Source organism: Pleurodeles waltl, chromosome 1_1 (assembly GCF_031143425.1).
Source record: "Pleurodeles waltl isolate 20211129_DDA chromosome 1_1, aPleWal1.hap1.20221129, whole genome shotgun sequence".
Lineage (NCBI taxonomy): Eukaryota > Metazoa > Chordata > Amphibia > Caudata > Salamandridae > Pleurodeles > Pleurodeles waltl.
The window spans coordinates 981,682,877-981,708,995 of record NC_090436.1 but is presented as its reverse complement, the minus strand read 5'-3'; the positions used below and the strand labels follow the sequence as shown (position 1 = coordinate 981,708,995).

At 44.7% G+C, this 26,119-nt stretch overlaps 1 protein-coding gene across 3 annotated transcripts in view; it reads right to left on the bottom strand.

The window, feature by feature from the left end:
- Positions 1 to 26,119, bottom strand: part of HERC3 (HECT and RLD domain containing E3 ubiquitin protein ligase 3) — a 452,060-nt gene that overhangs the window by 157,757 nt on the left and 268,184 nt on the right. For 2 of the 3 annotated variants that reach the window (XM_069230256.1, XM_069230257.1), the window contains exons 14-18: positions 25,922 to 26,111; positions 6,765 to 6,928; positions 5,169 to 5,282; positions 1,160 to 1,183; positions 994 to 1,083 (exon numbers count right to left, since the gene is read on the bottom strand). In XM_069230256.1, coding sequence (XP_069086357.1) covers positions 994 to 1,083; positions 1,160 to 1,183; positions 5,169 to 5,282; positions 6,765 to 6,928; positions 25,922 to 26,111 — 582 coding nt within the window. Of the gene's footprint in view, positions 1 to 993; positions 1,084 to 1,159; positions 1,184 to 5,168; positions 5,283 to 6,105; positions 6,246 to 6,764; positions 6,929 to 25,921; positions 26,112 to 26,119 lie in introns of those variants that run through there. The other variant, XM_069230258.1, reaches the window with a different exon arrangement.

The following is a 26,119-nucleotide window of genomic DNA, read 5'->3' as shown; positions in this document are numbered from 1 at the left end:
CTACCCCCTGATGAAATGGTGATGTACCTAAAACACTGTATGGACTGATATGTTTGGTTCAGATCTGGCAGCAGTCTAATGTCAAAGAATTGGGTTTTCTTATAATCCTACATGGAGATGCGCTTTGGTCTAAGACATAATATTTAAGGTCAGAGGATGCTTTAAACTCTATGGTCAGGATTCTAGATAGAACTGCCCATCCTCATGGCACTAATATTTCAAATGGTCTTCAAAGACTGTGCTACTGCCTCACTTGATTTTCCCTAATTAGCTTTCATTTAGAGTATGGCAGTGATGCACAGTGTATTTATGCACACTAGTGGCCACCATAGTGACAGTAGCATAGGTTTACAAAACACATACAGAGTGCAGAACCACTTAGAGAATAAAATTGCGCAAGGAAGTTTCTCTCTGTGTTTTAATGGGGAAACATCCTTATCAAGGTGAGGAAACATTGACAAAGCTATTGGATATAGCCTTAGCGAGCTGGTGCAACGGTTAATTAAAGAGAATTTAGCACACGCATATGCCACAAAATGAAAAAATTAAGAAAACATGCCAATATCTAAAACTGACAGTGATATCCTTGCAATACATTCTTTAAAATAAAAAATAAAAAAATTGCATCTATGTTAAATAAAACTATGCTGATACTGTACTGAATGTAAACGTATATATTTACAGCAATCAATACAATTACTTTGTGGAGTGAACCATTTCACCCATGAAAAGAATAGGAATATTAGAATTTTAAATGTTTTGAGAAAAAATCTGACAGGTATGTTTTGTACGAACTGTTCTGGTTGTGTCTAGCTTAGAGGGTTTCGAGGTTACAGGTGTTAAAGAAAATGAAAAGCAGTTTCACAGACTTTTAAAAGTTGTATGCAACAGTCTATGAAGGACCAGTAACACCTACATTTAGGTTAAATTGGTTGACTGACAAGGTCCAATAACACAAGAAAACATACTGTTGAAAGGGATTTATTATGTTACCTGCATCTGCAGCTCAGCATCTGTTTGCAGCATTTTGGTCTTGGCTTGAGCATCAAAGATGAAAGGATAAGAGCAGAGTGTCACAGAATCCTGAAAGGAAAATGGTGTTAGTATGACTCACCTGCATAGCACACAACATAAAACTTCAAAAATTAAAAAGAATTACCTGCAAGCTTGCTGGTCGAACTTTCTGTGAATAGAAAGGAGATTTATTTAATGGAATCGTGTATCTGCTATGGACAAAGTTATGCTTCTAAATTCAATTAGCAAAGTAAGACAAAACAGAAAATATTAACATATACGTAACTAAAAAATATCGAGGTAAAAGACAGTATTTTTCTTTTTCTGGGGACAGCTATATTACAGTTTTACCAAAATACACAACTCTGTAGATAACTGTACCTGCAGTGTAACTCAGTGTACCTTCACTGTAGAACACGTACACTGCATGCCTGTAAAGTACAGTGCAGTGGAATTCGCAAAGAGTGCTTCTCAAGAAATACTAGGAATCTGATTGGGTTGGGTCTTCTGCCTTCTGGAACCAAGCTATACCCTTATGAAGAGCCCTAATAAGGGCCAAACCGGTCTTGGTTGATTGTGTTATGATTCTGGGAGGACCTGCCCTGGCAATTTGGGCTGGACTGTTCACACTGAAGCAGGGTCAAAACTGATTTGCATATGGCGGAGTCTAAACGAGGTGGTTTGGTGTGCAAAATAATGTTGGACTGGGATGCATCCCAAGTAATTATCAGTGGTTGAGATTAATTCAAGCAAAGCCTCCATCACTTTTTTGTATACTTCACATCATACATCAGCACAGAGACTGATACTCTACACATTGTAAATGAGATCTTCTGACCGAAGATGAAGATGACCCAGGTTAGACCTGGCAGCTTTTTGGCGTGTCTCCCCTGTCTTTTTGCTTGCTGACCTCCTGTTTGTATTGTTCACTGGACTCTGTTTTTGTTGGTTTATTGACTCTGTGCACTTTACCACTGCTGATCGGTGCTAAAGTGCAAGTGATCCCTAGGTAAATTATACTGTTGATTGGTTTATCCATAATTGGGATATTTGATTTACTGGTAAGTCCCTAGTAAAGTGTACCAGAGGTGCCAAGGGTCTGTAAATCAAATGATACTAGTGGGCAGCAGCACCCACATAAGCAGCCCTGTAAACATGTCTCAGATCTGCCACTACACTGTCTGTGTGCAGTTTTAAACTGCCGATTCGACCTGGCAGGTGTACCCACTTGTCAGGCCCAAACCTTCCCTTTTGGTACATATAAGCACCCCTAAGGTAGGCCCTAGGTAGCCCCATGGGCAGGGTGCAGTGTATTTAAAAGGTATGACCTGTACTGGTGTGTTTTACTTGTCCAAACAGTCAAATACTGCCAAATTTGGGTTTCACTGTTGCAAGGCCTATCTCCCTCATAGGTTAACAAGGGGGCTGCCTTTAAATAACTTTAAAGCGCAGATTCCCTTTGAGGTGAGATAGAAATATGGAGGTTGGGGTCTCTGAACTCACAATTTAAAAATACAGCTTTTAGTGAAGTTGGTTTTTAGATTGCAAGTGTAAAAATGTCACTTTTAGAAAGTAGGCATTTTCTTGCTTAAACCATTCTGTGACTGCCTGTTTGTGGATTCCCCGTCTGAGTCAGTTTGAAAGTTGGGCTGTTCACACCTCTCCTCTAGACAGTGACACAAAGGGAGCTGGGGTGTAGCCTGCATATCTTGATGAGCCATCTAAGCTAGAGTGGAGGGAGGAGTGGTCACTTACATCTGAAAGGGGTGTGCTTGCCCTCACACAATGTAGTCTCCAACCCCCTGGTGGGTGTCTGGGGCCTGGCCTGGACAAGGAAGGATCTTGCAAACACTTGAGACTTTGCTTTGAAGTTTGCCAACTTCAAAGGTAGAAAGGGGTATAAGAAGAGGACTCAAAACCCCAGACTTTTAGAATCTTTCTGGAATCAAGAGGAACATCTGCCCAGGAGAAGAGCTGAAGAGCTGAAGGAGGAGTACTGTTCCTTTGTTGTGTTGCTTTGCTGGACTAGCCTGCAGTTGCTGCTTCTGCCTGAAAAGAGTGCAAAGGGTGAACTTTGCTGTGTGTCCTGCTTGAGAGAGTTCTCCAAGGGCTTTGAGTAGAGCTTGCCTCCTGCTGGAAGTCTCAGAGACACCAAAGACTTTAGATTCCTCAATCTGCAGCACTGGGAACTGTGTTTTATGCTGTTCAAGAGGAGAAACCTCTGGGCCGCTGCCAATGACGCTGCTGGCCTGCACTGTGACCTACCAATGCGACCCTGGTCCCACCGACGCCGTCATCGGACTACTTCACTGAGCCGCTCCTCGCACCGCGACCTGGGCATCCCTCACGCCGCTGCTCCTGCTGATACTGGTGCCGCTGCCTGCACCATAGCCTGTGGACACGGCTCATGAGGTACATGAAGCACCGTCCCATCCTGCACCACTGGCTTGGGCCTAGCAACAACAGCGCTTCAGAAATGACAACGACGTTGCTTGCACCGTGGCCTGGTGACACCGCACGTCGCACTGCCCTGCTTTACACTGCAGCCCTCGTCTCAACGACGCCGAGCCACTGCCTGCAATGTGACCTGTGGGCACCGCATATCAAATTGTCCCGCTTCGCACCGCAGCCCTGACGCCATCCACACCAGTGCTCCTTACTTCATCAGCCGGGAGTTCGATCTGCAACGCGTGTGACTTCAACGGCCTGAGGACACCCGCACCGACTCCGGAACCAACACTGTGACGCCAGAGAAGCCGCTCTCTCAAGCTCACTGCGAGGATCATGACGCCCTAAAATTCCAAAGGTACAGTTTTGCGGGTCTCCCTGACACCGTAGCTAGCCCGCGACGGCGCAGCCGGCCTCAACTGTTGGTTTTGTTGATCACGACGCCGTGATAGCCCCAGATGGAGCTATCCACTTCAAGGAATTGTATTTTTGAGTAAATCTTGCAAAATTCATATCTTTAGCACTGTATGTTAGACTTGTAGCATTTTGGTCTTGTTTTACACAGATAAATACTGATTATTTTTCTAAAACTGGTGTGGTGTCCTTTTGTAGTGTTTTCACTTATTACTGTGTGTTATGTGCAAATGCTTTACACATTGCTTCTGAGATAATACTGACTGCTTGTGCCAATCTAACGACGGAGTGAGCAGGGGTTATCTGAGTGGGTATCTCCCCTAACCTGACTAGAGTGCTGATCCCTACTTGGACAGGGTGCAAACCGACTACCAACTAGAGACCCCATTTCTAACAACCCCTGATACTGGAAGTCTTTCTCTGCTGCTTTTGCCATAGACCTCACTTTCCTACTGACACAAGTTTGCTCACACCCGTACCTCCAGGTCACAAATGCTCTCCTTCACCTGCTGTGATCCCCAGTGTTCTATACTTTCACTATATTGTTCAACATCTAAGTGGAGCTACTTGAAACTCCACTCACAGAGAACGGCGTCAAGATTTACCAATATGCCGACAACACAATGCCACATGAGTCTTCTCTGCTTCAGACATTCAGCACCTCAAACCCTGCCTGTACATCATCCAGACCTGGATGTAAAGTGCTTGTTTGAAGCTCAACCCAACCAAGACAGGATTCCTGTTACTTGTCACTAACATCAAAGAAAAAAACAATACTAGCGCAACTTAATCACATGAAAGTTGACTGTCCCAAATCCAGACTTCTACTCAATGCTAAGTCACTTGGATTAACCCCCAGACACCTACTTCACCCTCAAGGAACTATGACACTATCACACCATAAGACCAAGAGACTGTAGTCTAAAGTGTACTAAGAAAAAAACAAAGCAGCAGATCTTTAACATTTACACACCCAGGATCTGGAACAACTTCTCAGTATCTACCAAGATGGCCCCAACACTGCCCCCATTTAGGAAAAGGTTCTTTAAAGAGTATGGCTTCAACACTACAAATCAGTGCATTACCATTCAAGAGCCAGCTAACTTTCCTATCAATTGTTGACTTAATGCTTGTGTTTTACTGCGTACAGGACTCTGCTGACTTTTGGCAAGGTTGTGCTACAGACGTACCATATATGTACATGCAAACAAAGTTTATCTGTACTCCCTTAAACAGGTGCACATTTTGCTCATTAACTGATATGATCCCCCTTCCCATTCCAGAGCACTCACCATTCCTGCTTGGTTTAGAAGCCACAAGAGGTAATCTTCCTGGATATCCACCAAGCTGGAAACCTCTGGGATGTAGAATTTATCATATTCAACATGCCCTGCCTTCATATTTACCTGAGATAAGAAAGAAGTAACAACAACAGTAGGTCAAATAACGCTAATTACTATACAAGATTGGTTTGCATGATCCTAAACATGTTTACAGAGAAGTCCATAATTCCCCCACAGGATGCTTAAACTTATTTGGATCTCAGGGTGGGTAAGATATAATGTATTATAATACACAACCAAGAGCTAATCCACCATCCCTAAAAAATGCAGAGGATGTCTACAAATAACTCAAAAGAAAAATGTTGTTTTGAATCAAGAAACTAGCTCTGCAAGTTTCTGCACACAAAAACAGAAAGAACGGTGTGGACTTGGAGGTATGCAAGGTCTCTAGATATGACTGGTGAGAAGTGAACAACTGAAGTGCAGTTGAGCTGCACCCCTCTTCTACTAGTTGGAGCCAGTGCCACGGACATCAGTGTAGGGAAAACATTGTTTTTTTTAATTTTTCATGTAAATGTAACATTTTAATTAACTAAGGCATGAATACAAAAACTATGATAAAAATATGTGATACATATGAAGGCAACAGTCAGGAACATAAGCCCCTCTGTACCTCAAAGCCACTGATGTCTAAGCATGGCATGATATTGATTTCTCTGCTGGGTAGTCTTACGATGAGGGGAAAATACCCATGACATTTCAAAATAAATGAGTGTAAAGCGCTTGTATGCCTGGTCATAGGAGGACCAGTGTGCTGACAATTAGTTGTTTTATTCAATGGTGAAATATACAAATCATGATTTTAAATACAGGCTAAAACATTAATGCAGAATTAGCTCCAACATTTGTTTTACACTTATGTAGAAGCTGTCTTACCAATGTTTGAAAACTAAACCTTTTGAGAGCATTTTTCTATAGGCAAATCTGCAGCTGAGGGTACGTGGTCATCCATTTCTGCCTTTGTAGAAAATAATTGCCATTACAGAACCAGACAGGTTGGACTGTGTTGCATAGCAGCTTTGGTACCTATGAGACAACAAAGCCCTGTAACCCATAAGACAACAAAGCTGGGATTAAAAACAGAACTAGGGCACAATAAGATTCTAGGTGAAACCCTTTGTGAACATAGCATAACAAGTACCTTAACAGTGAGCCAGCAACGTGAAAGCCTTTAATTTGAATCACTAGAATTTTCTCTTCTCATGTCCAGTGCCATTGTCAATCCAATTTCAGACATGTCGGGGTATAATGGGGCCCATTTGAGTTCAAGCAAATATGACGGAGGCACGGTCCAAGGGGTTGAGAAATTAAGGGAATACAATCAGTTCACTGGTGTGGCAAGATGGCACAAATGACTGCTATGTGCATACACAGCGGAGAACATCTGTACATCTATCAACCATTAATAGTTATACCTATTCTAAAGCATAAGCATATTTTCTAATTTTCTGATTATCAGTATGGCAGCTGTCGTCTGTTCACTGCTGTGTGCAATTCACTGATCCCATCAAACCACACCCTCTTCTTCCTTCTAATACAGTGTACCTTGTGCAATTTCTCTAGTAGCCTGAGAGCAGCAGTGATGTAGCTGGTGAAGAGAACAGGGATCAGCAGCGTCTTTCTTCCATTTAGCAGGTACACCACAGCAGCCTTGTAGAGATCAACCAGCTTAAAGAAGTAGCTTGGACACACTTGTGACCACCAGTTATCTAATGTCAAAAGCAAAAATAGAAAACAACTTAATGAAAGAGTAACTGTATTGCTTATATTGAATAGTACAGCAGCTAGTACTACACAGCTTGTGAATAGTGGAAATATGAAACCACCAAAATGGCAGCTGTCGTCTAAGCTCAGAAATCTAGGCATTTTTTAATATAAATCCTAAGGGAGAAAATGGAATTAACCTTGAGCATACAGGGAAAGTAAGGGGTGGAATTAGGAACGCAGACTGGTGAAAAGGACAGAGAATGTAATTTCTGCCATATTTTGTAAACATATTTATTATGACTTTAAAGGTAATGGAGCAAAAACCTTTACCCTAAAACATAAAAGAAGTACTGGCCTAAGACCATCCTCCTAGAACTATTCAAGAAAGAGAATATACCTTTAAAATGAAATACATTTAGTAATTTTCTAAGCTTTCATCTGCTGTTGTCAAAGCAAATTCCCCTAATGCTGCAGGGACATGTGTTTGGTTCACCAATGCCATAGCCCTGGTAATAATAATTGTTATTATTATTATTATTTTATTTTTTTACATAGTCATGACTGCTCTGTAGAAGATTTTCCAAACCTTTACCCACTAGAAGTCAATTTAAAGAATGTTTAAGTATTTTGTTCTTTCAGCTAGAATAAGAGGGCTGCTAAGAGAAGGTGCAATATCAATCTACCGGACAAAAACAATTTACAGCCCATAATTTTCTATTACCCATGAGCAGCACAATCAATCTGTTGTCATTTGTGGGTCAGCTCCAAAGCACCCTAAATCCCTTCTGAACTGAGGTTTTACTTATATCTAAATATGTATAATAATTCCATCACACAAACCTGGCTTGCCTCCCTTACAGCTATAATAGCAACTACACCTGTATAAGGTAAAAAAGAAAGAAAAAAAAAAAACACTCAAATCTTTGGGTTTCATCCTTCACAAGAGGCTCTTCCTTGATAAGCATATTAAAAGTATTGCCAAAGATGGGACAACCTCAAAGGAGGATGCTAAGGAAAACAAGTTTCATCCTCAAACAAGACTCTTGGAACAAGTAGAGCAAGCCCTGGTCCTTAACAAAACTGACTGCGGCAATGCCCTCCTGGCTGGTTTCCATAAGTCCAGGTGAGCACCCCTCTCAAAGCGAAGATCCATGAATCTGCTGGTTTTTGGGCTTGCACCAGACCCAATGGCCATATCACCCCAGTGATAAAAGATAAGGCGGTGACCTTTTAATACAAGATGGCGGTTCAAACACGAGCACACACATATATATCTCTATATATATCTATATATCTATAAGACCGAGAAGTACAACAGGGTTGATAAATCAGAGGGAACGCAAAAACTAGGAGTGCTTTAAAAATTATGACAAGGATGTAAAGTGACAACCACTGTTTAATGCAAACAACTGCAAGCAATCCATTTAGGACACAAACTCTAGAAAGTACCAGGGGATAGTAGATTGCATTTTGGAGCTTATCAAAAAGGATGGGAATACAATTTAAAATCCATCACCCTTTTCCAAAGGTCTTATCATATATTTTATTTGAAATAATTATTTTGATTAAATTCTGTAGTTCCATCAATTACAATGTAAATATACAGTACACATTGCAAAGTACTTGTTCTCATGCTTTCCCATAGTTTCATGACAGAAGATAGTTTCTCATATCCCATATATAACAGGTCACCGTTACTCTCCCATTGTCACATGTATGAACTATATTAAGCAGAAATTTATAAAACTTATAGTGGTCCAAGGTAAAAAACAGAATCAAATGTGTAGTTCACAAAGAAAGTTAATGATTATTTCCCTCAAATTGGGCAGGGCGGATAGGGAAAAATTACAGCGTGCTCAGTTCAGACTTTCTCCAGTATCATGTGGGTCTACTCAAGTTATTATGTTGCGGCATGTGGTTCCTGGGTGTCCTGTTTCACATGGAGTAGCCACTTGAGCTTCATAAATAGGTACACTATGAACAGAACCCTACATTTTCTGAGTGTCTAGAGGCCTTACATCATCATTCCTGTCTCTGAGTGCCTGTAGAATCATTTACCATGGTCTAGATATTTCCTTCTCTAAGTCTGTCTTACTGCATTCCATGTCGTACACACCATTCACACGGCCAGTTAATAATTTTTTACCTCTTCTCTGGGACTCAGACTTCCACGCCTCCACTATACATTGTTTATCTAGTGCTAATGCCAGATCAATTAATCTAATATTAACTTTCTTCTTCCTATATGTGGGTAGAGACCCAGGTGGTATTTCTCTGTGCACAGTAGTCTGGTTCTCACAGCTACTTCCTAAAACAACTGATTTATGGTTTGTCCAAAATGCAGCTACTACTGGAAATGACTAGACTATATGATTCTTCCAACATATTGGGCATGTGACAGCTGCGCCCAAGAAGATCTGTCCTATCCTCTTTGCAGTGAGATATTCCCTATTTAGCATGCTACACTGCAAGTAACTCTGTTTAGATCTCCAAGACATGTAAATCGTGGCTCCCCAAAATCTCTCTTAGTTGCTCCAATAAGCACACAATAAAATTGGAATGGCTCTTCTGCCATTATCTAATGCTGATAGTATTTGTGGCGGCTCTAAGGTTTTCCCACCCCAATTGGCATATAATCCCTGTATACCCTGCCCTATGTAAATATTGCCAAGTTGGCACCTTGTATTTTTGTCAAGTACACCTAGGCCTCCTTCAACTTCAACTGAAGCTTTCATAAAACCATCTGGCTTCCATCAGAGGTCCAAAGCAATGTTGAAAAAATTCTGCCTATTTTCTTGATTAGTACTTGTGGTACTCTCCATGGCAAATTAGGGAAAAAATACAATAAATGTACATCTAGAGGACTAAGCAGCTTCTACGGCCCTTTACGGCATTATGGTCAATTATTTCTACTTCAGTGTGTGATATACCTGGATGCCTAAGTACCAAAATGTATGGGGTTACTATTTCAATGTGTGGTGGACTCTGGGCCAAGCGGTCTCATCAGGGTTCACTCTAACTGGGCATATATAGGACTCTAACACGTTTGCTCGGAGCTCAGATGCATTCCCGAATATATCGTTCCTATTTATCATCAAGGCAAGCCATTGTACAACATTCTCTAAACACAATAGTATGTTATCAGTATAAAGCAACATGGCAAGTGCAGCCCTTGTGTGGCGATACCGCAGGCTTTACCTTGAGAGTGCATCACTTTTGCCAAGGGTTCCAAGACCAGCTCAAAGTCTAATAAAGACAGGGGACAGCTTTGTTGCATAACCCTGCTGATTCGATAGTCTCCTGATTACGTTGTCCTCATGCACTGAGGATGTTTGTTTAGTATATAGCAAATTGAGCCATTGTGTCACGTTTCTCCCAATCACAGCCGTTGTAGGATGCAAAGATTTAAATTTAGCTAAACAGGTCAAAGGTCTCGTCTAGGTCTATAAGTACCTGTGACAGTGAAGGTGTTGAATCAGGAGTGCTTTCTAATACATGGAACGCCTTACATATTTTAGAAAGTATTTTTTCCATGAACAAACCCACTCTGACCTAACTGAACAGTGGGAGGCAACATGTTATGCATTCAGTTAGCAGTGGCTTTCCTAAGGATCTTGAATTCAGTCTTAAAGATTGAAAAGGATCTGTATGATGCCAAGACACTGTGCCTCAGCACTGTTTAGGAAGAGATATTAATGTCAGAGAGAATATTTGTGGAAGTCGTCCTGTTTCCCCCTTACCAGCTCAGCAATTGCTTTTCTGATCTCCTGGGTTGGAAACTGGGACTCTAATTGGATGATTGGAACCATGTTCGCTTTATCAAGATAGCCCTATATCTCTTTCTTTGGTGTTTACATTGTAGTGTAGCTGTTTAGGAATATTCGATTGATTTTATTTTGTATTTCACCTCCTCTATACTGTCTCAAATGCTCATAAGTGGGTCCCGTCTATCATCTTGTCTACTCAGTAACTCAAAGTAAATTGTCAGAGGACCCCCAGTAGTTTAAAGTATTTCTTCATCTTCTCCCATTGTTCTTCTTAGTCTCATAGAGAGGTTGTCATGTTTGAGTCTGATAAGGTGTGGCTTTTCACTGAGCATCTATCTTGGCTGTCAGTCACTGCTCTTATTGCTGCTTTTTAGCACTTGGCTGTGTGTCAGTTGCGATTTGTTGAGGCCTCACTCTCCTACAACATTGTTGCTTGTGGTGCTGGGTCTAACATGGAGGAGATCTCCCATTACCAGGTCCACACTTCTCTGCTCAGTCCTCTACCTCCTTTAATCGGTAAAACAGGGAGATTTGTCTTCAACTATTACTTTTAAGCCTTGCCAGAAATAGGACGCAATGGCAATTTAATAGATCCAAAAATAAATGAACACAAATATTTTTTTTAAGAAAACATATAGCAGCACAGTGAGTGTAGGTACATGAAAATGTGCTTGGTGATCTCTTTTTGAAGTGATACACCCAAGTGATAAAGTGTGAACAACATATGTATGAGCAAAGCAAGAATAGCACAGCCCATCAAGAAAATTCCATATATACATTCATATAGGATCCGTGTATTTTAAGGTTGATGGCGTTTCGATCCCATTGTGGATAGTGGGATCATCAACAACACTCAAATAATTCTAAGCCTGAGACTGAGTGAGTCAAGAAGGAGGAAAGTGCATTAGTAGAGGTGCCTGGGTTCCCGGATAATGAGTTCCATTAACGGGGACGATGGGAGGAAGCAGGGGGCCTGTTAGGAACCAAGGTCCAGCAGGAAGGGAAGCGCACTAGCGGATGAGCAAGGCTGTTCCTCACTAAGTGGGAGGCTGCTAGTAATAAGTCAGGACGGATGTACGTGGTCAGCACAGGGGCTCCATATACCCAGGAGAATGCAGAAAGTGCTGTGGAACTTCAATCAATCCAGCAGTGCGGTGGAGAAATCTGACAGAGTACCATGCTTCTGTACCATGCACATGCATCTCCGTTTACTGGAACTCATTACTTGGGAACACCGGTACTTAAGCTGATTAATTATAACTTTGAAATGCCGAAAGGAAATCAGGGGAGCTATAATATGGAACGCTGAACTTTATAATTGATATGTCAGATTGTGGTGAAGAATTTAGAAATATATCTATTGCAGCTGAAAATGATTAAAATGATCTATAATATGTGAATTAATCAAAGCATTGTATGTCAAAATACATGATGTAATTGAATATTCTAATTTCATGATTTTTGTTTGAGTACTTTGATTTGTATGTTTTTTTTTTTTTTTTTTTTTTTTTTTTAAACAAAGTTAGTTAGAAATGGAGTCCTCTCCCAGGAGTGACACATCTGTCAAAACTCTCAGATCTGGTTAGGGAAAGAAGAAGGATCTGCCTCTGACCCAATCGCAGTTCTAGAGCCACCACTGCAGATCTTTTGCAGTTCCCTCCGAGATTTGGACCATGTCAGAGAGATTCCCGTGATGCTGCGCCCACTGGAACTTCAGCTCCGACTGCAGAGCCCGCATATGACATCTGGCATGTGTCACCAGCAGGAGGCCATGAGTCCCAACAGCCTCAGAGACATTCTCACCAAAATCCAGGACAGAGGCTGAAACATCAGAATCATAGACTGAATATCCTGGATTTGTGGCTTAGGAGGATAAGCCTGAAACTTCACCATATCCGGAATAGCTCAGATGAAAGGGAGCATCTGAGAAGAAGTCAGGTGTGACTTTGGAACCCCAGCGAGGTTTGCCGTAATCTGGAGGTGGGAGACAACAGCCTGGGGTGAGCCCACCTTAAACAGCCAGTCGCTGAGGGGCGTGGCCAAGATGGCGACCGGAGCGGCAGCGTAGTTCGGAGCTCTGCGCCCGTCCAAAAGAAATCTCCTGTACCTAGGTGATCTCCGGCTCCCCCGGCAGGTCGCGCAAACCCAGTCGCCCCTGGGCCACCACGGAAGGTGTCAAGCGGCAGTGGGGCGCGATCACAAGCCGCCTGGACTACGGAAACACCCTATACGCAGGAACCACCGCTAAACTCCAGAAACGTCTCCAGCGAATACAAAACGCCTCCGCCCGCCTCATCCTCGACATACCCCGCAACAGCCACATCTCCGCCCACCTGAGACACCTGCACTGGCTTCCCGTCAACAAAAGGATCACCTTCCGGCTCCTCACCCACACACACAAAGCCCTCCACAACAAGGGACCCGAATACCTCAACCGTCGCCTCAGTTTCTACACAGCCACTCGTCAACTTCGTTCAGCCAACCTCGCACTCGCCGCCGTCCCTCGCATCCGCTGCACTACAGCAGGTGGAAAATCCTTCTCCTACCTGGCGGCCAAGACATGGAACTCCCTCCCCACCAACCTCAGGACCACCCTGCATTCCGGAGGCAGCTCAAAACCTGGCTCTTCGAGCAGCAGTAACCACCCCTCCCCTAGCTCCTTGAGACCCTCACGGGTGAGTAGCGCGCTTTAAAAAATCTTTTGATTAGATTTGATCGGAGGAGGAGATGACGCCTCGTCTGCGGCGAGGCGAGGGCAGAGGCTGCGTGGCCCACAGTGAAGTTGTGCGCCAGTACTGGTAAGCGCACTGGAAAACACTGCTAGTGCTGGACAGCAACCCGCTTGGGGTGAGCGGCCGGAGGCGATTGGGAGGTGTGAGACCTGTCGCTGACGGTTGCTGAAGGGGCGCGTGGGCCTGCACCTGGGCAGACGGCGGATCTCGGCCAGGGAGCTGCGCCACAGCAGCACTCTTAGGGCCGCGGCCTGCGCGACGCCGAACGGACAAAGAGCGGGGCACTTGGGGAAGTCCCTACTGCCTGACTGGGGAGCAGAGGGCCACGGCAGTGAGCTGATGCTGAGAGGCTCAGCCCAGCAGCTGGGGGACTGGTGCTCACACCCTGGCACAGTGGTGGCTTGGAGGGCCACAGGAGTGATCCAGTCAGAATCGGATCGCAGGGCCCAATAAACTGACGAAGCCCTGGGGCCAGCCTGGACGAGACCCCCAGTTAGTGCTACAATGAGGAGGCGACAGATGGCAACATATTTTCCACGCCTCCCCGACGGTGAAACTGTAATGCGCTTGTGATACTCCGCAGTTAGACTGTACCACAGCCTGGCAGACACGAGGTATATCAGGCGATCACCACACCGTAAGACACGGGCCTCAATCAGCCCTATATAATAGTGCTAAACCTGTACGGGGACAGGGGCCTCTTTGGGATCCCTGACCACCCGAGGGGACGCTTGCCGCCGCCCCCCTGACAAAGCCCGTTTGTGCCACGCTAACCGGCGGGCCAGTGGACGTGCGACCCCCCGGGGGGCCCCCCAACATTTCGGATGGGAAAGCCAAAGTCTGCTAGGACACCGACGGCGACTATGGCCACGCCAGAAGCCCCACCTGCGGACCTGGACGTAACCTCCCAGGCACTACAGCAAATGGATGCCATGCTACACATTCACACACTGCAATTTGAAAAGGTAATACAATCCATATTGGACACCAAAAACACACTGGAGGCAAAGATCGACGCTGTAACACTTGATGTTAATTTACTACGAGCTGACCATCGCACATTGACAGAGTCCCAGAAATGGAGAAAGAAGTGGCTGAGCTAAATCCCACCATGAAGGAACTTCAGGAGAAGATGCTTCAATTATCCACGGAAGTGGACACTCTGAGGCGCAGAGCGGAGGTTTTAGAGGGGAGGTCGCTGCGTAACAACATCCGCCTGGTGGGATTTCTGGAACGGGCAGAGGGCCCCAACACAGAATTGTTCCTGGAACAGTGGCTTGCAGATACAGGTCTACAGGATAAAATACTGAAACTCTTCTCGGTGGAACGAGCACACAGAGTGCCAGGCAGGCCCCCACCACTGGGAGCGTGCCCTCGCCGACTGATAGCATGTGTGCTCAATTACCGAGATAGGGATCTTGTGCTTCAGCTTTTCTGTAAAGATGGACCGCAGAGGTTTGAAAATGCACCAATATCTGCCTACCCGGATATCACTGCTGAAGTCCAAAATACAGCTCCTTCTATCAGGTGAAGCAACACCTCCGAGAGCATAACATCAAATACGCCCTTCTGTACCCTGCAAAACTACGTGTACAAGATGGCTTCCAAAGTACACATTTTTGCCTTCTCAATAGACGCCTGGACCTGGCTTCATGCCAAAGGACTAGCTCAACTTACGCATCCGGAAGAAACCGGGGAGCAATGGTCGACTCCCAAGGGGAAACGTAAACGCCGGGCACGGATGAGCCAAGCCCACCCCAGCCCAGGCCAGGCGGTGGAGGAACGTTCTCGATTGTTGCACAAGACCACACAGGTCGTTGTTAACCCATTCTCTACACTACGGGAGCCCATGGACACAGAGACTGATCGGGGAGGCCGCTCCGATTCCGAGGGCTCCCCCTGCTGCTCACCCCACGCTCCGCAGACGATATCTGAACTAAGCTCCTTACATTGTTGTGAATCATGCTACGGTGGGCCCCCTGTTAACTCCCTGGCTGGAAATTGACTGCCCTCCCGGGCCCATGGTCGGGCAATGTCAAGTCTTTGGATTGGCCCCCAGGATCCCTTGGCAGAGCCAAGGGGCGTCAGGACTCGAGCTGTTATCCGGATGGCCGGGAGCACAGGTCTTACTACTTGGCTTTCATCCCCGCGCCTTATTACATATGGACCAGTTGTTCCCCATGCATGATCGCAGGCTACGTTTTGTCTTTAAATATACGTTGTTAGTGACTCATAATGTTGGTCCCTTTTATATTCCCATCGGTTCGCTTTGTTATTGCCACTAATCATGCTTGGAGAGAAGGAAAGGGGGCGCGATCACAGACTTGGGGTGGTGTTATACCTCCAGAGTGGGCACAGACAGGTCTTGTTTGGATGGATGCGGACCAGAATCCTTGGGATCCATCACTGACTCACAATACTAAACAGACATGACTACACAGACACAAGCACATACACCACGCTACAATGTGGTCACATGGAACGCAAGGGGAATGGCCACACCATTAAACAGACAGCGTATGCACGCATACCTGAAGCGCCACCTAGTGCATATAGCCATGCTGCAGGATACACACTTGTCGGAGTCCACCCTTGGAAGACTACGCTCTAGCTGGAAAGGTCAAACCTTTGGAACCACCGCCTCATCATCATCATCATTCGCCCGGGGTGTGGCAATTTGGATTGCCCCCGGAGTGCCCTATGTGGTTGACCACACACAAGTGGACCCCAACGGTAGATATGTAGTGACTGAGGGCTATCTCGACGGCGTACCACTGTCCCTCATGCACTATACACACCCAACACTAATCAAAGAAGTTTTTTAAATACGATGAAAGCTGGGCTGCTTCGGGACCCTGCTGGGGGGGAGCCTATGGGGGAGAGACTTCAACTGTGTCCTTGACATCCAACCTTGACCGATCCTTCCCCCCACTACCAAATGCACAGAGTAGACACATTTCTCACAAGTTTGAGGCCTGGAGAGTGAAGAATGGGTTATGTGACATATGGCGAATGAGACATTCCCGAAGTCTGGCTGAGATCCTCTTGATGTCAGGTCATATCGCCCTCTCTCCCTGCTGGACACGGATTGTAAATTGCTGGGGAAAATACTAGCTAATAGAATAGACTCCTCCCATTTATTCCACAACTGATCCATGAAGATCAGTACGGATTTATACCCCGAAGAAACACCTTCAGGGATGTGGAATTCCTATCGCCCGACGCCCGGGACATCTTGTTTGGGGTCAAGGGCAACAAGTTTTTATGTTTACTTTGTCCTTGGGACAAGTAGGCCCAACTCTCCTCAGCACAAACCCTTTGGCTACCTGTTTACAGAGAGTGGAACTCTCTGCAGTTGAGGTAATGTGTTTCCAAAAGATAATGCTGTTCGAACTTGTATTTATGGTTCATTATTTGAAAGCCTTCATTATTAGGGTGAGTGCTGTAAATAAATGTTTTAAGGTCACACTTCACTACTGACGTTGGTTCCAGTACAAAAAAATAAAAACGTGTATACACATGTTTGAAAAGTTTAGGCTATGAGGCTAAGTATAATGCTCCCAGAATGCTCTCTGATTAGATGCAATGAAGTGTCATTTAGTAAAATGTGTTGATGCATGCTAGTATTTCCCAAAAATATTTCTAATGGAAAATTTGTGTAACCATTTTCAACACGATTATGGGAAGCATGAAAATAAACAAACATTGACAAAGCCAACTGATCTGACATATTTTTATAAGTCTTTTAGTTTCATCAATGCGTGTCTTGTTTTGACATGGCTTTTGTAACACTTTATTGTTGTGGGAGCTACCAGGCCCTCAACATTGTAACAAACACTGGCAAAACCCCCCCCCCCCCCAAAAGTTTTTGAACTCTAAAAGCATACGTTGCCACCAGCGGCATAACAAAGGCCCCGCAGCCGCCCTCCAGGGGGCCCCTTCAGCACAGCACCTGCCCTGAGTGAGCCTGGAGAGGGGGCTCCTCCATGCTCTTTGCAAAGGGGTACCCTCCAGTTTCGTTACGTCACTGATTGCCACTGTAGTTCCTGACACTGAACAAAAGTACTTTGTGTGCCAATATGCTCCTTGTGGAAGAGCAGAATGTGATCACTCACAGTAAAGCCAGCCGAAAGAGAGAGAAATAGAAGTTTAATAAAAACAAAATGTCTTTGTTAACACCAGACCTAATTAGGGACCAAGACCCACATGTAGGTAGCTTTTTGCATGTCGCAAACAGCGACTTTCACTGTTTGCGACGTGCAAAAAGCACATTGCGATGCACAAACCCAGTTTTGCGATTAGGTAACCTGGTTACCGAATCGCAAAACGGGTTTGCGACTTGCAATTAGTAAGGGGTGTTCCCTTCCTAATTGCGACTCGCAGTGCATTGTAGGATTGTTTTGTGACCGCGAATGCGGGCGCAAACCAATCGCAGTTTGCACCCATTTCAAATGGGTGCTAACACTTTCGCAAAAGGGAAGGGATCCCCATGGGACCCCTTCCCCATTGTGAATGTCACTGTAAACATTTTTGACAGAGCAGGCAGTGGTCCTGCGGACCACTGCCTACTCGAAAAAAATGAAACAAAAACGTTTCATTTTTTGTTTTTGTTTTTGTTATGCATCTCGTTTTCCTTTAAGGAAAACTGGCTGCATTACAAAAAAAAACTGCTTTATTGAAAAGCAGTCACAGAGATGGTGGTCTGCTGTCTCCAGCAGGCCACCATCCCTGTGAGGACTGCCATTCGCGAGGGGGTCGCAAATTGCGACCCACCTCATGATTATTCATGAGGTGGGCATTTGCTAAGCCCTTGCGAATTACAGATGGTGTCAGGGACACCATCCTACATTCAGATTTGCGACTTGCAATTTGCAGGTCGCAAATCTGAACCTACCTACATGTGGCCCCAAATTCTTAAAGAAAGTCACAAAAGTGCACCCATGGTATATGTCGTACCCCTATAAAATATTTGTGAACTGTATTTTAGCATGGGTAAATACGATGTGTAGATTTGCTCATGTGAAAATCTATTGAGCATTTGCAAGTTCATTTTCCCTCCAGCCACTTTCTTCCCAACCCTGGAAGAAGTTCTAATTCTGCAATTGTCAGGAGTAAATGTCCAACCTTTCTTATTATGGGAAAATATTAGAGAGAAGCTGGTAAAAATCTTGAAAACATGCAGGTTAGTAGGTTTGTAGACTCAAAGGCATTCCAGCCCTGGAACTATTGCTTACTGCTACCTCCAGCCCCAGTATGCAGATCTGCAGAAAGGTGGCAAAATAAGGAAATTGCTACAGTAGGGATTGAAACTGCAAGTATTCAAGCCCTGCTATGGTAGTAGCCCTGGCATAATCAGAGAGGCTATTATCAGAGCTCTTACATAATGAGATTGCTGCCATAATTTGTCGCCACACTACATGGCACCAAAGGGACAAGTAGATCTTTTTACAGGACAAGTAGATTTGAGAAGCAACCTGTCCCCTAGACAAGTAGATATTTTAATAAATTCCACACCCCTGACCTTCCTGAACATCAGGAGACTGCTTTGCATATCGCACAACAATTTAAGGACCTACCATCGTGGAGTAGCCATATCGTTAGACACAGAGAAGGCATTCGATACACTGAGCTGGGACTTCCTCATCAAAACGCTGGGCGCAATGGGATTTGGCAAATGGTATATAGCATGGACCACTACATTATACTCTAGCCCATTGGCTCGAGTTAAGACGGGGCACATCATCTCAGACCCATTCCCCATACAAACAGGAGTACTAAACAGGGGTGCCCGCTCTCTCCACTATTGTTTGCCATAGCTATAGAGCCCCTGTCCCCCTAGATCTCCAACCGGACCTACCAGAGTACCACTTACCATTGTGGCATACCACCTTTAAGTATTTGGGAATACATGTGTATCATTCGATGGAGGATATTAGAGAGGACAACATAGATAGAGTTATTCGTTCTATACGGGGTTCACTCCCCTTTTGGGGATCGCTCCTTTTATCACCCATGAGCAGAGTAGCTATAGCCAAAATGCTCATCCTTCCTCAATTATTATACCACTTTGCAGTGCTACCGGTTGTTCTTCCTCGCTCATTCTTTAAGTCCCTACAAAGTATAACAACAGATTTATTAAGTTCAAGACAGACGCTGCGTAGCATTAACCACGACCCAATACACAAAGGATAATGGGGGTTTAGGTATGCCTAATTGCGAAATGTATTACGCTGTCGCCCAGCTACAATGCCCTATCGGTTGGATAGGGGAACATCACACAGCAGAGAAAAAAGTGATGGACACACTTGCACCAACACCATTGCTGGCTTGGTTATTGGAAAAGGCATGCCCCACACCTTGTGGTAACGTCATATTGGACACTGCTAAGACATGCTGGCTGCGCTATGTCCATGGAAGGAGTCCTAATGTACCATACTCACCTCTGACCCCACTGTTACATTTGCCTAGAGCCCGTGACCTGCTAGTGGTAGTGCGCCACAACATGGTCCCATGGCGGGAAGCAGATCTTGAGAAAGTGGGTTATTTCTACTCGGGCGCTACACTATTAACGTTTGGCGAACTGACGGAGAGCACAGGGTTACATGCTGGCGCCTTTCTGGCATATTGCAAAATACGACATTCACTGCGACTCACATGGGACACAGGAGATGACGAACCCTAGACGTCACAGATTCCCACGCTGATCCTTTCAATTAGGGTCACCAAAAGAGTGATATCACAGCTATACTCTAGGTTATTGTTGGAGGCCTGCCCGAGTTTGGAACTTACATGATCTCACTGGGGTGCAGTACTCCCTGCTCCCCTGTCGCAGTCGGCTTGGAAAGCAGCGCTTTCTTCTGTTAAAAGTGTTTCTCGGAACCTTAGGCTCCGATACACCCAATTTAACTATTTACACCAGTCCTACCTGTCCCCCTCCCGCATAAAACGCATGTATCCTACACCGGGACCCCGCGTGCCCTCGATGCACGAAACCAATAGCAGATTTTTATCATATGGTATGGGATTGCCCAAGGCAGGCGACGGCATGGCTACGCATCACTGAAACGGTTGCGGAAATTACTGACCATATTCTGACGCCGGACCCAGAGTCTTGCTTGCTTGGACTGCGTCGTCGCACCAAAGGGGACAAACAACTACATAGATTTATTGATTTGGCCTTCATAACTTTTAAACGTTTAGTAGCAACTCACTGGAAGGCTCCACACACCCCTAGCTACACCAAGTGGCTACACGACCTGCTTCAGTGGTCCCATGCAGAGGCCCAAACCCTGAGGCTTAGTTCAGGGGGCTGGCAGATGGAGGCTTTGAAATTTGGGATGCCTTCATTGTACACATTGAAACAAAAAATGACACACAACAACCCTGAATACCCTGAGGCCATCACCACATTAGACAGACACAAAATACCTCTGCTCTTGGGTTTTCAGCACCCTGTCAGTGTGAAATCTCCAGCTCCCCTGGGGTGTGCCACACTGCTGCTCCTGTGTCCGCTTGTATGATGCTATTTGGACTTCCTCATCCGCCCCAGTCATTTGTGATGGATACCGCATTACTCTACCAGCAATACTCACAGCGCTACTCTGCACACTTAGAGGACAAAGAACTATACGCTAATTCACCATGGTGCAACTGCTCCTAGAATCAAATGATGGCGCCCCACCCTTGCAAATTACACTGAAACACTAACTCTCGTAATGTGGTACAGTTAAATGATGTTTTTTCAATTGCACAATTTATGATTAGGATAACCCTTACCTCTGTATCTACATCTTTCACTTGTTCGCTGCATGTGATTATTTCACTCTGCGTGACTGTATCAAAACTAATAAAGAGATTAAAAAAATTTAAAAAAACAGCTAGTAGCTGAGATGGGGGAAAAAGACTGACATCCCTGATCTCTGCACATGAGCTACAACCACCACCATCACCTTAATAAACAACCAAGGGGCACTGGTAAGGCCAAAGGGAAACATGGTGAACTGAAAGTGCTTGTGGACTACTGTGAACCGCAAGTAACATCTGTGGGCAGGCAGGGTGGGGATGTGGAAATAGGCGTCCTGCAAATCCAACGCTACCATCCAGTCTCCTGGGTCCAGGGCAGATAGAAGCTGAGCCATAGTGAGCATTCTGAACTTCTCTTTCTTGAGAAAGAGATTAAGGGACAAAAGGTCTAGGGTACTGCGGAGGCCCTTGTCCTTTTTGGGCACCAAAAACTAGCGGGAATAACAACCACAACCTACTCCTGGCACAGGGATCCTACTAAACAGCAGCAGACTAAGCAGACCTATATCGTGTGTAGTACTTGTTTAATGGACAGCTTTTTAAAGGTTTGAGAAAAACCACATGATGTTCTAATCATGTAAAGGATTATGGAAATGTCTCTGAGCCAGAAAGAGAGGCGCCAAAAAAAAAACCACAATTATTGCAATGGAAGGAAGCTGAAAAGGATGATATAATACGAATATGGAAGCTCAAGTAAGTGTCCAAATCTTCTCCGAAATCCACTGGGACATCATGAAACAAGGGTTTATGCAACACACTTGTTGTTTAAAGAAGGATACATTAAACACTTACTATAAATGAGACATAATGATTAACCTTAACCAAGATTCTAAGGATTCCTTAATTTCAATAAATACCTTTGTTTGCTCTTTAAAAAAAAAAAAAAAAAAAAAAAAAAAGCATCATGTGGTACCACGTTGTCATTTACAGACATATTTTACACTGAAATGGTTACTAAATTTGCACAGACATACAGTTTTACTGAAAACACTATATTGCATATACATGATATGTGGAAATCAGGTTTCAGTGAAAATGTATTGTGCATCACCAAGTATAGTGTCTTCCTTTGTTATGATCCTATTTAAACTTTTTGTTTCCATGATACTTCAGAATTACAAACAAATGTGCTTCATTTTAGCATTCCTAACTGCTGAATGTGTACAGTTAATTTACAGATATTTACATGTTATGTTATGATAAAATGACATCCTACACCTTTCCTTTTACACTTTATGTACCGTAGCACGATTATCACATAATTCACTTTAAGTTTTTTTCTCGGACTGCAAAGCAAGAGGAGTTTTTAAACACAATCTCCATGTTGAAAATTAAGCAGCAATTTGTTAGAAGACATATAGGTCCTCATGACACAGGCGGTAAATCCTTTTTACCGCCGCAGTGATGGCCTCCAAGATACCGTCCCGGAGGCGAACATCCGTCCGCCATATTATGACACAGACACACACACCAAACTGACAGAATACTGCCACAAACACAAACCTGCCAGACCAAAGCTAAGTGTTAAGCTATCGGTACAAAAACACATACCGTTACACCAACAAAACAACACCCTCCACATTATGACCCACGAATCACAACAGCGGACATTCAATGGCGGTAGACCATTGGCGGTACACACCGGCGCGGTACTAATGGCCACCCAAATACAAAACAACACAACATTGGCCAATACCAGAAACACACACCTGACACTAATACACACACTACACACACACCCACCAACAGCACTATAAAACACACACCCACATTACCCACAACCCTTTGCTAACACAAAAAGACTGCAATAGCTAGCCACGCAAATCACAGAGACAACTACACACACGCACACCACAACCACCCATCCATCCATCCGTCCGTCACGCACCCCACACCCCACCACATTACTCAACACTCTCTGCACAACACACAACACACCAATAGGACCTTGTGGCTCCCCTCAGATGTTTCCCAGGTCACCATCAGGGGGCCCTCCCTGATTTGTCAAACTGGAGGGCCATGAACTGAGCCATCTTTGTCTGCTGGGACACACTCTGAAATCTTTCTTTTCCCACCATAAGGTCTGGCCCAGCTGGGGGAGACGTAAAGTAAGTAACCAGATGCAAAGTTGCAGCCGCAGAAGAACAAAAAGACACGTTCCCCAGCAGTCTGTTCATATCAGGAGGTTGGGGAGAGGGTGTTTAAGACAAGGGGCAGGTCACTGAAGCAGGACCTCAGCTGGAGTATGCCGTCCAATGTACCAGAGGAAGTCTTAGGTGAATATATGGGACATGGTGGTGCCCAGCGCTCCGGCGGTCCAGGCCACAGTGTCCGAGGAAGGGGGGGGGGGGGGGAGGAAGAGGAAGCGAGCCCAGACAGACACATCAGCCACTGCAGCCCAGCAGTGCCTCCTCCAAGGGTCGCCCCCGCAGCTGATCATCTCTGTCTCTGCGATCCCCAGTCACCAGCAGCTCAGCCCCAGCAACGTGGCCCCTGGCCGCTGCAGTCCACCACGTGGCTCCAGGCCCTAATGTTGTGAGGGGATGGCACACCAGACTAGGCAAGTGGCAGCCGGGGTTGGGCATGATATTAGGGGGATTGCATTGGGTTGGCCTCGCAGCTCTCTAAAGCTCGACCATCGTGGTCGCCACCTTGGCCGCGCCCCTAGCAGCGCAGTAGTTTGCTCCATGAGCTGTGTGTACATCAGCTCTGAGCGAGGTTCCACCCGAATAGGGATGGCACATTGACAGAGTTCAACTTCTTCTAAGGTGCTGGAAACTTTGCAGGCATGGCATTGGGTGTTATCAGGGTCGAGGCTGCAAAACCTCCAGGAAGGTGCCTTCCTTTGGGAAGCAGTCCAGAGGGTGCAGGACAATCTCCAACACTACCACTATAGAAAACCAAAAGGCATTGACGTACATGGAATTAGACAATGGCTCATGGAACGTTGGTCTCTTTTTTCAAACTTTTCATCTTGTTCCTCAACAAGGAAGAGACTAATGTCAAGGAACAGGGCCAGCAACCCAAATGGTCCCAAGGACGAGCCTGTTTCCTCAAGGCAGAAGACTTCTTCGAATGATGTATTTGACCTAGTAGCTGTCTAAATATAGAGGAATTTCATCTGTGAGACACTGAAAGGGAGGACCTGCTCTGGACGTATGTCAAAAAGGCGTGGAGAAATAGGAACTGATGCCAGCACACCAACTGGTACTTAATATACTCCGTTGTCCTGTACAGAGGTGCAGTTGTTCCTGAAACCGCATGGTGCCCTGTCACATCTGGAAAGACATCGCTGGAGAAAACCTTTTTAAGATCAGTTTAAAGCATGAAAGCATAATTCAAAAGGTGAGGAATCTGTGGGTAGATCATTCAGAAATATTTGCTTCTTTTTATAATAGTTGCATCTTAAACTTCAAGATATATTGCTGGTCACAACGTGGTTTTGATAAAATCTCGCAGAGATTTCAAGGGAAAGAAAATTAAGGAAAACTAGGAAGAAAAATAACTATTAACAAGAACATAACTGGAGCTAAATAAATGTCAGGGAGTCTGCTCTCTGTAAAGGAGTATGCTATGGGTCTGCTACCACTAATAACCTCACGAGTGTCTGTAGTTTAATATGTGAATGCTACTGAACTTCATAAACAATTCACTTCCTCTATCAAAATGGAAAAAGAACTGGTCACTAGCAGACAAAAAACAATACTTACAAAAAGGTCAGTGGCCTGATCAAATGTAAGTTTATCTCTTGACTACTCTTGTTCAGGCTACTTAAGGATCGTCCCAACCACTGCATTCTATGAGCTTCTCGCCCCATATTGTGCCTCTGGTGCCCAAAAACAGTAACTCTTCAGCTACCTCAACATGTCGACTTGCGAGTGCCCGAGTTAATTTGTTCCTCATATCACCAGCATGAAATCATCTCAGTGATCACATGAGCTTCTGTTATCCTCTTTAGTCACCCATCAGTGATTAGGCCTACCTATCTACCACTGAATGGAATGTAGTTACCGGGTAACACAGACAACCATTAACAGCACCTTGGTGGACTTTTTCCTACTCACTGTGGCAACTTGGCCCTACATACATTTCACACACCACTTACACTTTCCAAGGCTTTTTTTTTTTTTTTAACCCTGTGAGACAGGGACATCATCACTTTCAACTTATCAGTACAGGAAACAAACCCAAAGCAAACTCTCTTGATGCTGGACACAGTGTAGAGTGTTAAAAATGCTGCCAAGTCAAGAACTCGGCATCTGAGCCCATAAACGGCATTAACAATTGTTATCAGAGGAGGAGGCCCACCTAATAATTTCCAAAAATGTACATATGGGCTTTGGTAATGGCAGACCTATTAAAGATTAAATTTAGAATGTGTAATTTTTATCTGTACAGTGTTCATGCCTACCTAGCTCAGGGAACTGGAGTACAGTAGGCAAAGCGATCTGGCTAAAAACAAAACCTCTTTTCTCAAGTGGGTCAACTAGAATTGGGATTCTAGTGTCGGGAGAAGACAGCCAATGATATATCACTAGACCAGTCCTCAAATAAATGAGCCTCATCTTCATTCAAGGAATGCTGTGTTTACTTCCCATCCACACCCCACCCTCAAACCCTGCCTGGTACCACAATCTTCAGAATCGATCTAAAAAATGTTCCACCTCACAAATCAGCCAGTTATTTCTCTTACCAAGGACCTTGCTGGGGTTGGTGTCAAGCCGAAGTATGGCCATTGCCAATGGAAGTGTTAGTGTTATGTAGTGCTTGGAGTCCTGAAGCAGCGGAAACTCAGGAAGGATTAAATAAATTCTCATTGCTTCAACATCAGGAGGGGAACTAGACAACTGAGGAATCAGGAACGTTTCAAAGCTTTTAAGGATCTGTAAAG